This window comes from Caretta caretta, chromosome 2 (assembly GCF_965140235.1).
Source record: "Caretta caretta isolate rCarCar2 chromosome 2, rCarCar1.hap1, whole genome shotgun sequence".
NCBI classification, from domain to species: Eukaryota; Metazoa; Chordata; order Testudines; family Cheloniidae; genus Caretta; species Caretta caretta.
In genome coordinates this window covers 189,806,606-189,820,643 of record NC_134207.1, presented here as the reverse complement: position 1 = coordinate 189,820,643, position 14,038 = coordinate 189,806,606, and the positions used below count along the sequence as shown (strand labels likewise).

General features: G+C 41.9%; 1 protein-coding gene and 1 long non-coding RNA gene across 2 annotated transcripts in view; one reads left to right on the top strand and one right to left on the bottom strand.

The window, feature by feature from the left end:
• Positions 1-14,038, top strand: part of SLC6A20 (solute carrier family 6 member 20) — a 35,532-nt gene that overhangs the window by 14,589 nt on the left and 6,905 nt on the right. The window contains exons 4-8 of the mRNA XM_048838824.2: positions 1,840-2,067; positions 4,438-4,548; positions 5,240-5,481; positions 8,819-8,981; positions 11,411-11,615. Of these exons, the coding sequence (XP_048694781.2) occupies positions 1,840-2,067; positions 4,438-4,548; positions 5,240-5,481; positions 8,819-8,981; positions 11,411-11,615 (949 nt within the window). The remainder of the gene's footprint in view (positions 1-1,839; positions 2,068-4,437; positions 4,549-5,239; positions 5,482-8,818; positions 8,982-11,410; positions 11,616-14,038) is intronic.
• On the bottom strand, positions 6,933-13,678 carry LOC125631730 (uncharacterized). Its single transcript, XR_007355025.2, has 4 exons — positions 13,120-13,678; positions 8,916-9,076; positions 7,523-7,646; positions 6,933-7,305 (listed from the first exon to the last, which is right to left on the bottom strand). It is a non-coding gene; the product is annotated as an uncharacterized LOC125631730 (long non-coding RNA).

The window sequence follows — 14,038 nt, the reverse complement described above, 5'->3', positions numbered from 1 at the left end:
TTTCCGGTATAGGGTGGTGTTTATTAGCACTGTAGTGTCCAGGAAGTGGATCTCTTGTGTGGACTGGTCCAGGCTGAGGTTGATGGTGGGATGGAAATTGTTGAAATCATGGTGGAATTCCTCAAGGGCTTCTTTTCCATGGGTCCAGATGATGAAAATGTCATCAGTGTAGCGCAAGTAGAGTAGGGGCATTAGGGGACGAGAGTTGAGGAAGCATTGTTCTAAGTCAGCCATAAAAACGTTGGCATACTGTGGGGCCATGCGGGTACCCATCACAGTGCCGCTGATTTGAAGGTATACATTGTCCCCAAATGTGAAATAGTTGTGGGTGAGGACAAAGTCATAAAGTTCAGCCACCAGGTTTGTTGTGACATTACCGGGGATACTGTTCCTGATGGCTTGTAGTCCATCTTTGAGTGGAATGTTGGTGTAGAGGGCTTCTACATCCATATGGGGCCACGATGGTGTTTTCAGGAAGATCACCGATGGATTGTAGTTTCCTCAGGAAGTCAGTGGTGTTTCGAAGATAGCTGGGATTGCTGGTAGAGTAGGGCCTAAGGAGGGAGTCTACATAACCAGACAATCCTGCTGTCAGGGTGCCAATGTCTGAGATGATGGAGCATCCAGGATTTCCAGGTGTATGGATCTTGGGTAGCAGATAGAATACCCCTGGTTGGAGTTCTAAGGGGGGTGTGTGTGCAGATTTGTTCTTGTGTTTTTTCAGGGAGTTTCTTGAGCAGATGGTGCAGTGAATAGGTGCGTGAATAGGTCGGAATATGAACGAGAGGCTGCTAGGCAGCTCTCCAACACCACATTCACCCAATGAAATTAATAGGCAGCAGGTTTAAAATAAAGAATTTCTTCACATCACGCACAGTCAATCTGTGGAACTCTTTGCCAGAGATTTTGTGAAGACCAAGACTATAACAGGGTTAAAAAAAAATTAGATAAATTAATGGAGGATAGGTCCATCAATGGCTATTTGCCAGGATGAATAGGGATGGTGCCAGAAGCTGGGAATGGGCCACAGGGGCTGGATCACTTGATGATTACCTGTTCTGTTCATTCCCTTTGAAGGATCTGGCATTCGCCACTGTCAGAAGCCAGAATACTGGGCTTGATGGACCATTGGTCTGACCCAGCATGGCCATTCTTATGTTCTTATATCAATAGTTCCATAAGAAAATGGTAACAGACTCTGCCCTTTGGATTATGGTTCTCTCAGATGAATGCTATTTATTTCTGTGGGACTTAACATCCTAAGAACATTAGCATTCATAGGAATTTCCACAAATGACCGCAGCCCTTACTCCTGTGACTAGTCCCAGTACATCACTGGTATGAGCTGAAGAGAAGGAGATGATGAAAATGAAAGAACAACATCACTACATGTATGTCGGCTTCATGCTATTAGATATAAATATGTCAGCGAGGTTACTCATGGGAGTAAGAGCTGCAGGATCTGTCCCAGAGTCCCCATACATCTACAAGACAATACGCCACTGGCTTCCTTGCACTGTCACTTTGCACAATACCTTTTCTCTTCCCCGCACGCCTCAGCAAGAACAGATTTAAAAATTTTATTAAGATGATGTTTAAAGAAAGTGAATGGTACAGAGTTGAAGCATAGAAGTTTCTTGTTATTAGGGAATAACATACAGATTATCAGGGGTGAGAAATTCGGTTTAGGTCAAATGGCATAAGGAATAAATCTGTAATTTTCCTGATTAGGGGTAAAAGGTTGACAGGTCAAAGTACAGACATTGATAAACTAAAGCTCTGAAAATCCCTGCAACATGCTTAACTTTTGCAACTTTTGCATTTGTTTGGCCCCCAAAGGATCCCTTGCCATGGGCCAGTTGTCCACTGAACAGTAACCACACTGGTTTTGATGAAGAATGTGCGAAGACCTCATCTACTCAGTACTTTTGGTACAGGAAAACCCTGAACATTTCACCATCCATTGAGGAGTATGGGAGCATCCAGTGGGAGCAAGCAGTATGCCTGATCCTGGCTTGGCTGGTGGTCTATCTGTGTATTCTGAGAGGAACAGAGTCTACTGGCAAGGTAAAAGGATTATAACTGTGGATTCAGAGTTAAACCATAATTAGAACTTGCAGAAACCAGCTTTAAGTGATGTTAACTGGAAAAAACCAAACAGGCTTTTTAAACCTGGATCTAAACATGCATTTGTTTATCCACCTGCCACATGGCACTCAGGCTGACATTTAAAGGCTGATGAATGCATCCAATAGCTTGTACATTGGGAGAGCATTTGCATAACCTAATTGGTTCTAACCATTAGTTGGGTAATAAATCAGTGTGTTGTCTACATTCCCACACTACAATCAATAGCTATGCTGCATACATATCTGACATGGGGATATTTGTCTCCAAAGCATAGAAGACTACCACTTTAGCTAAAAGAGGATCTCTACTAGCTGCAGTAGCTTAAGACATAATAGTCTCTGTGGGCCAGTCTCTGGACTGCAGGCAACATATTTGTACAAGTGTCATAGAATGTCACAGTTCATCCTGTAGAGGGCAGGGTACACACATTAGCCATTTCATTGCATACTGCCCTCATCTAAACAAAGCTCCTGAGTTCTGTCCGTGTTTACAATGTGGTGGTCATTGGCATGTGCCATAGTCAAGGACTATGAAGTCAGTTTGCTCATGGAATCACAGGCGTGAGCTGATCAGACAGAGACATTAAAGTATGAGAGGGTGCAGGTCAGTATTCTGCTATTAGATATAAACACCAGTGTGATACTGAAGCTGCTTGGTGATCACTTGTGGTGCCGTTATTGAAAAGCTGCCTTTTGACGAGTTTGGAGGAAGAACGTATCTGTGACTCAGACAAAGAAAAAGCAACTTGTTCTATGGATGACAGGAACTTATGGACTCCATTTGTAAACGTACGTTTATGGGAAGGAAAGCAGGAATTACGTCACTTTGTAGTCACTTTTAAATCGACCTCTTGTGTTAAAGCCTTGAATGCCACATTCAATGAAATTGACTGTCAGCAAATTTAAAACTAGTGAAAATTAATACTTTTTTACACAATACACAGTTATTTAGTGGAACTCATTGACATGGTAACATGCAGAGTAAGCTTAGCAAGATTTTAAAAGATTGGACATTTATATGGATAACATGAATATCCAGGTATAATAGTGGTATAACACAATAGTAAGGATTTTTAAAAACCAAGAGTTGTCAAAGGGATAGAAAACCTTCATGCTTCAGGCCATCAGGCCATTAGCCATCCTCTAACTAATAGAGGTTAGGAAGAAACTTCCCCTGTGGGGACAGGTTATTCTATAGCTACTTATTTCAGGGTCTCTGGTACCTTCCTCTGAAGCAGCTGGTTCTGGCCTCTGTCCAATCCTGTATGGCAATTCCTGTGTTCCACATGGGAGGCCCGCTTTGAGTGACATTCACTCTGCAGCAGCAAAGTTCTAAGAAGTTCTGAGATGTTACAGTCGAGAACAGGGGTAGGCAAACTTTTTGGCCTGAGGGCCACATCGGGTTTCCAAAATTGTATGGAGGGCTGCTTAGGGGAGGCTGTGCCTCCCCAAACAGCCAGGCATGACCTGAACCCCGCCCCTTATCCGAACCCCCCAAATCATTGTCCTGATCCAAGGTGCATTGACTTGAGTGAGCTGCAGATCAGGTCCCAATCATTTCCTGGCCTAGATAATAATATAAGATGTTATCTGCAAATCTCAAAGTAAGTTTAAAATTTGAATTTGCTTGTTACCATTTATGTTGTTACTTTTTGGATTTCTCTTAGAATGGACAATGAAAATTGACTAATTAGTTTCATTGTTTATTGTCAGTTGCCAGTCAATTTTACTCTAGCAAAATGCTGTAAAGTTTGGATTGCAAACGCTGTATTAATTCTTCTTATTACAATAAAGCATTTCCTTTGGGATTTAAAAAAGAAAATAATGGAAATATTACCATTGGTCTTAGATTTGTTTTTGTAAAACCTAATATTTGGGCCTAATTTGACCTGAAACTGCTCATTTAAGGATCAGTATAAGGCAGCAAATGTAATATTATGAATATTTCATACAGAACAAACATACATACAGGATTTGCCATACCAGATTAGTACAATGGTTAATATATAGACTGCTACACTGTCTGCAAATGGAGATATACATGCCCACAGTGTACCTAAGAATGCAACCCTATTCCAGGAAGGAAATTTCTTTCTGATATGTCCCCCTCATTGTCTCTCCCCCACTGCTAATCATTGTAAACTCTGAAGTATGAGGATTGATAACCTTTTCCAATTTTCCCTTGATAATGTAACTATAGACATTATTTGACTTTTTCCTTCTTCCTAAACCCCTATAAGTTCTTGCAAAACAGTAACAGATGCCAGTGTAGATTAACTCTTTAATTAATTTACCTTTTCTTTTGCAGGTTGTCTACGTAACAGCTTCTTTGCCATATTTAGTCCTGCTCATATACTTAATTAGAGGACTAACACTACACGGAGCTGTGAATGGGCTGATTTACATGTTTACACCAAAGGTACAGAAAATATACCCTGAATTTTAAACAAAACATTATCGTTATAACTGCATAATTTCATACAAAAATAGTCACTTATTTTTATTTAGATTATATTTTCACAATAGTAAGTTAGGTCTTATGTTGTACGTATCTAGACTCTTAAGGGTACACCACTATGTCACCAATGCGTTATTAGCGTCCTCACCCAGGAAAAGAAGTGTCCTATCAAACCTAAGCTGTGTTGTATTATTTATATACTGAATAACAATATCAGACCAAATTCATCCCTGAATTCAACAGAGTTACATCACAGATGAAGATGGCCTAAGATACATTTCAATCCAAAGATGTCAAAGGAGCTCATTAGGCTTTGCTTTGCTAGCATGATGGGTGAAGTTCCATTTACTTCAGTGAAATTTTGCTCCTCTACACCAACAGAGAATTTATCCCCGCATATAACACCACCATTTGATTCACCCACTGGAGAAACACACACACAGAGCTCAGTCATGCACTACTTCTATGTGTAAAACTCACACTGACTTAAATAGGCACTGTGCGAATATGTGGTCTCAAGCAGAATCAGGTCCCACATAAATGAGATTACTCTCTACTTTGTGTCTAGATACTAAAATGATGAGAGCATAGATAAACAGTCCAAAGTCCATTTTTGTTTTCATCAGCCATTTCTCACTCTCTTGTTTTACAGCTAGGCCAATTAGCAAATCCTAAAACCTGGATTAATGCAGCTACCCAGATCTTTTTCTCACTTGGTCTTGGTTTCGGAAGCCTGATAGCGTTTGCCAGCTACAATGAGCCAAACAACAACTGCGAAAGACATGCCATAATTGTCTCTTTGATAAACAGCAGCACGTCAATATTTGCCAGTATTGTGACTTTCTCTATCTATGGCTTTAAGGCGACTTTCAACTATGAAAACTGTCTAAGCAAGTAAGAGACTGGAGTTTTAACTTATTTTCCCCCCTGAGACATGATATAGGATGTTACACATAAGAAAAGAGATTACATATATACACAAATAACAACTGTGCAGCATAGCTCCTTGAGTGCCAGGAAACGCACTTGAATAGATCTGGTAAACATGCAGGAGATTTTAAATTAGGTAAGATCTGAGATTAGTATTCAGAGTTCACTGTTCTTTTTATGACTAGTACTGATGATCAGAGTTCAGGTTACTATTGTCTGCAAGTCGTGCAGGGATCGTTGCTGACAAATGAGTTTAAAGACCTATCTACATTGCAGTTATAAGCAGGAGGGTTGAGCAGGTTAGAGAACATTGTTCCCTGAACCAGTTACAACATTCTTTACACTTGCCCTGGAGATGGCATCCACCTATGTCCTGTCACAAGGTTAAAACCTTGGAAGTCCAAGGACTTAGGTGAGGGACAGAGTTAGGTCCTGCCTACACTGCCAAGTTTAACTGTGTTATGCCCAGGTCCCTGACTCAGAGTGATAGTGAAAATGGCTACAGAGCTTTCTACCTCTGATGAGGGGTATATAAAGTCTATTGCATGAGACAGACAGTGGCTGGATTCCTACTGAGTGCGTTCAGCATTGCAGCCCGCCTTTAAGGTAATTGCAGGCAGGCCTGATACCAGGAAAGGAATGGACAGAAGACACTTTTTAGAAAGCATGAGAGAGCTTCTTTGCTGCTGCTCCTGTTAAAGCACACTCACAACCGAAGAAAAGTCTGATAGAGTCAGAGGGCTCTGGGCCAGAAAGGACCACTAGAACATCTAGTTTGACCTCTAGTATAGCCCAGGCCACCCACTCAGCACCTGCACACTGACCCAACTGAAATGAGATCAAAGTATTACAACCCACAGGAAACTAGATTATTATGAGCCACAGGCAAAGAACAGGCGGGACTGGGGTGCACCAGTGCCCAAGGCTGATGCAATGGCAGGGAAATTATTAAATGAGATATACCCAGATAATGCTGGCAAGTGACCTGCACCACACACTGCAGAGGAAGGCAAAAAAAACCCACAAGGTCCAATCAGATCTAGGGGAAAATTCCTTCCTGACCCCACATTTGGCGATCAGTTAGTCCCTGAGCATGTGAGCCAGAACCAGCCAGCCAAGCACCTGAGAGAGAGAATGTTCAATATCACCTCAGAGCCCACCCCTCCCTGCCCAATGTCCTGTCTCCAGCTTGGGCCATCTCCTGATGCTTCAGAGGAAGGAGATAGAAAAAATGGTTCAGAAAGAGACACTTTCCAGTCCTTTTTCCCCCATCAAAAATTAAAATAGGAGTTCTCAATAAAAGGCTTACTTCTGAGATGAGATGAAATTAAAATGAAATGAAAAATCATTTGGGGACAGCCACATTTTCATTCAAAGAAACCCTGTGGCTTGTCGCCCACCCCCATTATAAAAGAGTAAGCATGAGAAGGGAAATCCCAATCATCTCCCTATGACACAAAGGCACAGTACAACTATCACTGCTTCAAAAAGGTTTGTACAATAGCTGGAAATTCCACAGACTCTCCAGTGTCAAGGGCTCTCATAGTACATCATCCCAGGAAATATCCAAACAGATTATCAAGATAGCAAACAAACAAGAGCGCAAATACCGAGGGCCAAATTTTTGGAGACATCCTTTTTGCAGATACAATTTACAATCTCAAAGCATATGTCCAACCAATAGTTTTGCCCACCTTTCAGTTGTGGGCACAAATCTGAGTATCAGATTGCAGGCTCAGTTGAAGTAGATAGAGATGCAGGTGCTCTGATCTGTACTCACGGGTCATTCTGTGAACACAAAAAATGAACACAAGATGTACAGCCACACAAACTCTTAGACAAAAGATTTACAGATACATGCTGTGCCTGGCCTGGCTGAAAACACAGACCTTAATCTTGACCTAAATCCTCAGAGGACTTAGAATCTATTTCTTCAGAATTATCTGCTCTCCAACATGCATTAAGTTCTCCGCTTCCGTTTTATTTGTATAAATAAATAGCTTACCCTGACATGCCACCTTCAGTCTGGTGGTAGAAAATACTGGTGAAAAGACTGAACAAGCAGAAATCCTTTTCTTTTTTCCTGATGTCAATCGTTTTCAGGTATGCACAGTAACATAACAACAGATCTGTGTGGAAAGGAGATAAATTTGGGTCTCACATGTGCATCAAGCCTTCTGGTGGAAGTACTGCTGACAGATGTAACAAGAGTAAAGATCATGAAATATGCTATATATTTGATCTCAGAACTGTGTCCCAGAGTCCTTAGAAGAGTGCAACCTTAGGTGTCTATTTGATCCAAAAGTCATTTTCATGGTCCCGTCTGGACCACGATTATAAACAAGTGGCTTTGTTGCAGTACCTATAGGATAGCTGTCAGACATGATGTGCCATATGAGCTAGCCCCTATATCAGCCTGAATCTCTGTCCAAGGTACTAAGATATGTTCCACCAGCTTTTGGATGATCCTGCAAGGTGCTGAGTTCTCCCTGCTGGGAACTACTAAGCGTCAACTCCTATTGACTACAGAGAGATGTGAAGGAGTTCAGCACTTCACAGAAGATGCTCAGCACACTGCAGGATCTGATCCTAAAGCCATGTTCTCACATGTATACAAAGTCTCAGTGACTGGACTACTGTTATATTTTTGTTAGATTTACGCAGCACTAACCTATTGCACTAATCAAAGCAGAGGACAGGCAATATTCCAAGCATCTCCTTTATCAGACAGTAATGGATGCCATGTGGCCGTCTTACTAAAAGAGGCACAAAGGAAAAGAGACGGGGCAGATTTTTTAGCTGGTGTAAATACCATAATACCACTAATTTCAGTGGAGCTACGCCAGTTTACATGAACTGAGGACCTGACCCAGAATTTGGGACCATCCACTCACAGCAATAATTGCAAATGGAACTGAGAGGAATAAAATAAGCAAATTAATTTTCATATAGATGCATAGATTTTAAGACCAGAAGGAACCATTATGCTAACCTAGTCTGACCTGTTTAACATAGGGCATAGAATTTCACCCAGTGATTCCTGCATCAAGCCAATAACTTCTGGTTGCGCCAGAGCATATCTTTTGTCCCAGTTTTCCTTCTTCCCCGTTGACAAGTGTAGTTTCACATTCGGCCTCTTTTCAGAATACTTTACTGAAGTATAACAAGCGCTCTCCTGCCTGTCCCTCTGTGGTATTCTGGAATGCACTGCTCCACTTAAAAGCAGCTGCATCCAAATTCTGCCACTGAAACATTTCTTCTAGCTTTAGTAGAAAGAAACTAAATTATCTTGGCTTTACAGGGTAATACTGCTGTTGACAAACACTTTTGACCTGGAAGAAGGAGCTTTAACTGCAGACAACCTCGACAGTATGAAAGATTACCTGATGTCTACTTACCCAAACCAGTATGTAGAATTATTGCCACAGATTAAAAACTGCAGTCTGGAAGCTGAACTAGACACGGTAACTTGCTCCTTTGTGCACCAGCCTTGGTTGTCTTTTTTTCTTTGTTTCCTTTCCCCCCAGTCAGAACTAGAAGCTTATCTTGATGGTCAGGTCTAAGGGAGAGAAAGAACACGAACTCTTTTAGCTCTTGTACTGATGAGGAGGTCTTGAGTATGTTTAATGTGATGGTAGAGGTTACACTTAGCTTAGGCAACCTGAGCGACTCCTTCCTTGCTTAGGCCGCTTGGCAGCCCCAGGTGATTGTAGCCTTTAGGTAAATATGTTTCCGCTGAGTAACTTTAGGTGGAACATTTATATATATATATATATTCTGCAGCATCTGGCTGCCATAATTTGCTTCTAGAATAATAAGACAGCTGTAAATTAATACTCACCTATCCCCTGGAGCGAGGGGGGAATTGTGACCCAGAGGGGTGTCTGTGAGGCACAGTGCCTCCTGGGGCAATGCAGCCTACGCACTAGCCCGGGCTCAGGGCTGTGATGCTTAGTCACACTCAGACCCCTTCTGATGGCCTTGGCTGGGCAAGCAAATTCATGAAAATAAGAACCTTCCCACGCCCCTCAAATGGAAGAGGAGTCGAACCTTTTTTCCCCTCTTCTGTTTGGAGACATTCAAGTAAAAACTCCCATTCCAACTTCCCATGCGCCCAGGACCCTCCCGGCAAACCTGGTGCACCGGGGTCTAGCCATGCAGTTCCTATTAATTGGCATCTCACCAATGGATGCTGAAGATGGCACAACTAATTTTGGTGGATGCTGGCTCTGCTGCAATAGACTTAGGACCTAACCCTGTAACCTTTACCTGTGTGAGTAGCCTTTGACGTCAATGGAACGGCTCCTATAAGTAAGAATTTCAGGGTCCAGCCCAAAATGTTCGAACCTTCTATAAGCAAAATACAGTGATCACCACGTCTGCCAGAAATACCTCCCTGTAGAGGAACTGGCAGGAGGGAGGTGATGTAAGTGCAGGGCTGCTCCTTTTATCATCCTTTCCCCTCTGCTCAGGCAACCAATTGATTAGCTCAATAAAGCGCTAGCTTTACTGCTCAAGCCCTAAGCTCAACCCTGCACTAAGGTTTCCTCCAGCACGTTTGCCATGCACACTGGGCTTCCACATCGTCCATCCGCTCAGCACTAACAGCATGGCCATCAGTAGTACATAGGACATTACTGGTTGCAACAAAAGTGGGAAGGTAGCTAGGTTTTTGTGAGGGCCATAAGTCTGGCCCTTTGAGATTAGATGTAAGAGGATGTTGCCATATTACGTATAGAACTAGGAGGGGAAATGAACTGCATTTCTAAACCCAGCTCTAACAAAGCTATCGAGTCACCTGGCTGCTCTGCCTGTGTTTCCCATCTGTACAAAGGGGGATAATAGCTACCCTCGGGGAGGTGCTGACTCAGGCACGTTAATGTTTGTCAAATATTTTGAAGTCGAGAAGTGCCAGGTATTGTTATTGGCTTCAGTCCTGCCCCACTACTACCCAGGGGAGTAGAGTTCTACACACCAGCAGGCCCATTCAAGTCAACGGGTGAGATTCTGCAAATCTGAAGTAATTCAAAGGACTTCAGTGGAACTCCTCAGGATTTAGGAACCAAGATCAGGATATGATTCATTCTGATGACTTAGGACTACTTGCCTGAGTAAGGATTGCAAGACTGGTCCATTAATATTCCTGGTAGTAGTAGGAGGCCAATTCTGCACCATTCAAACAGGCCAGCAAAGATCTCAACCAGTTCATTATGCAAGACTATTGGCACATAGTTACCATTTTGCCATCACTAAGGTCCAGATTTTGATGCCTTTATTCATGTTGAGTAGTCCTATTGAAATCAATGGGTCTACTTGAAGAACAAGGCACTACTCAACAAGAGCAAAAAGTGGCAGAGTTTAGATTTACCTTACCTAGTTTTCACTTACTGTTTATAATGGTAGAAGCAGAGCTTCAGCAAGAGGCAGGAGACGTACTTTCAATGAAAGGCTATTTTTTCTAGCGGGTTAAAGTTCTTTTGTACAATAATCTGATTTTGATTTCTCTCAGTAAATAAGCAAGGGCGCAGCTACCTGAAGAGTTGACACCACCACTCTTATCATAGAATTATCATAGAATCATAGAATATAAGGGTTGGAAGGGACCCCAGAAGGTCATCTAGTCCAACCCCCTGCTCGAAGCAGGACCAATTCCCAGTTAAATCATCCCAGCCAGGGCTTTGTCAAGCCTGACCTTAAAAACCTCTAAGGAAGGAGATTCTACCACCTCCCTAGGTAATGCATTCCAGTGTTTCACCACCCTCTTAGTGAAAAAGTTTTTCCTAATATCCAATCTAAACCTCCCCCACTGCAACTTGAACCTCCCCCACTGCAACTTGATTAGGTTAGGTTCTAACCTCTTGGTTAGGTTCTACTCTCTTCTTCTCATTGGCAGGCTGTCCAAGGCACTGGACTGGCATTTATAGTGTATTCGGAAGCGATAAAAAACATGGAGGTCTCTCAGCTGTATTCAGTGCTGTACTTTATTATGCTGCTGATGCTGGGCATAGGCAGTATGCTGGGAAACACTGCAGCTATCCTCACCCCTTTGACAGACAGCAAATTTCTGTCCACCCATTTTTCTAAAGAGGTGATCTCAGGTAAGTTGACTAGCACATAAGAAAACAGGTCGACAGCGGGTAGAAATTCAGGCTGCATAAGGAGTGAACACACTCAAGTGGGATTTGAAAGCCCCTAGCGTGCAAGTTCTGCCTGCCCTCTACTCCCACTGGCTTCAAGGGAAGTGAAGGGTATTCAGCCCCTTTCAGGCTCAGGTCCTAAGGGGAGTTGACGGATTACAGTGGGAGTTCTAGATGAGTAAGGACTGTAGAGTCCACCCCTGCAGCCTGTCAATTGCATGAGGAATGTCACATGAGGCCTGGTCCCCAGCCTCCAAAATGCAGTTATCTCACAACAACCGCAGACTCTATTGTGTGTCATTTTCATTCATCAAAATAGTCCTTAAAAAAAAAAAAAGTCAAACATGATACGAATAAGGAAAAACAAAACAATGTCACAAGTACACAGTGAATATTTTTTGAAAATCTCAGCAGGAAGCACTTGTGTGTCCCTTGTACTGTCCTACAACATGCAGATACTTTGCTGTTGGTTTCACAGAATATATTTAAACATAAACTACAACCAGTGGCGGCATTTCTCAGGGAAGATCGCCTCCGTTTGTTTGTTGTGAGACCCAAGACAGAAAAACTCCCTAGGAGGAACCATAATTCTCCAGAATACACTGCCCAGAGTATTTTATTGCTTTTAAGAAATGGGTATTGCAGAAATCACATCTTTATATTTACAAGGACTTCTGACACAAACATCCAGTCAAATGATCAGTCAAATTAGTATTTAATGATAAGTGAGCATCAGAAAGTTTGCATACACATCCAAATGTCTCCATATTTATCGGAACTTCTTTGATCTTGAAATCTGATCACAAATTTCTAGTATCTTATTACATCTGTCTCTCACCAAAAGGAGAAACTCCTATCAAAAAATAGCGAACTAAATTTTTTGAACCTCAAAAACCATTTGCATCTGTCAAGGTTCCTTCCCCACGCTGAACTCTAGGGTACAGATGTGGGGACCTGCATGAAAACCTCCTAAGCTTACTTTTACCAGCTTAGGTTAAAACTTCCCCAAGGTACAAACTATTTTACCTTTTGCCCTTGGACTTTCGCAGCCACCACCAAACGTCTAACTAGGATTTTTATTAGGAAAGAGCCATTTGGAAACATCTTTCCCCCAAAAAATCCTCCCAAATCTTTCCCCCTTGGGTAGGGTTTGATAAAAATCCTCACCAATTTGCATAGGTGACCACAGACCCAAACCCTTGGATCTTAAGAACAATAAAAAAAACAATCAGTTTCTTAAAAGAAGAATTTTAATAGAAGTAAAAAAAAGAATCACCTCTGTAAAATCAGGATGGTAAATACCTTACAGGGTAATTAGATTCAAAACATAGAGAATCCCTCTAGGCAAAACCTTAAGTTACAAAAAGACAAAAAAAACAGGAATAGCTATTCCATTCAGCACAGCTTATTTTCTCAGCCATTTAAAGAAATCAGAATCTAACGCATATCTAGCTAGATTACTTACTAAGTTCTAAGACTCCATTCCTGTTCTGTCCCCGGCAAAAGCATCACACAGACAGACCCATACCCTTTGTTTCCCCCCAGCTTTGAAAGTATCTTGTCTCCTCATTGGTCATTGTGGTCAGGTGCCAGTGAGGTTATCCTAGCTTCTTAACCCTTTACAGGTGAAAGGGTTTTTCCTCTGGCCAGGACGGATTGTCAAGGTGTTTACCCTTCCCTTTATATTTATGACCGCGTCAGTTCCTGTATTACACCACCTGCATAGTTTTAACTATAAATAGTCTATCATTATCAGCAGTCAGAGTTCCATGGTTATTTCATTCAAATAGCCTGCCAAAACCATGCAAAGACTTTTTGTGCTCATGATACAAAACAAAGGCCACTCGGTGGGAGGGTGCATGTGTGATTAAACAAATAATCAGAGATGCTTCTTCTATATCTAGTTACAAGACATCATAGTCAATAGCTCTGTGCTCATAACCAAACCAGCAATAACAGTGTCGGAGCAGGGTCATGAGAAAATATTTTGCAAGGAAATATTTTTTAGTGTCTGCATACTTTAACAGCAGTCACACCATGCCTTTACTGTTGTAACAGGAGATTCAGACGGTCGTCATCAGGTCAAATAAAAAGAAAAATCACAATACCCTCCAGATTCACAGGGATGCTGTGAATCTTAGTTCATTGATGTTTGCAAAGTGATTTGAGCTCTTCACAAGATGGAGATATGCAGATGCAAGGCACCTCACATTTGGTCTGAGTGCCGAAATACTAAGATACTGCCTTTAAAATTAAATGTAACTTAGAAAGCAGGCAAGAGGAAGTTTCACCTTTCTCTAACCCCGCCAGTCAGTGCTGTCAGAGAACATCCCAGATGCTGATTGTAACAATCGGTGCCTTTTCAAGGCATCTCTGCTCATTTA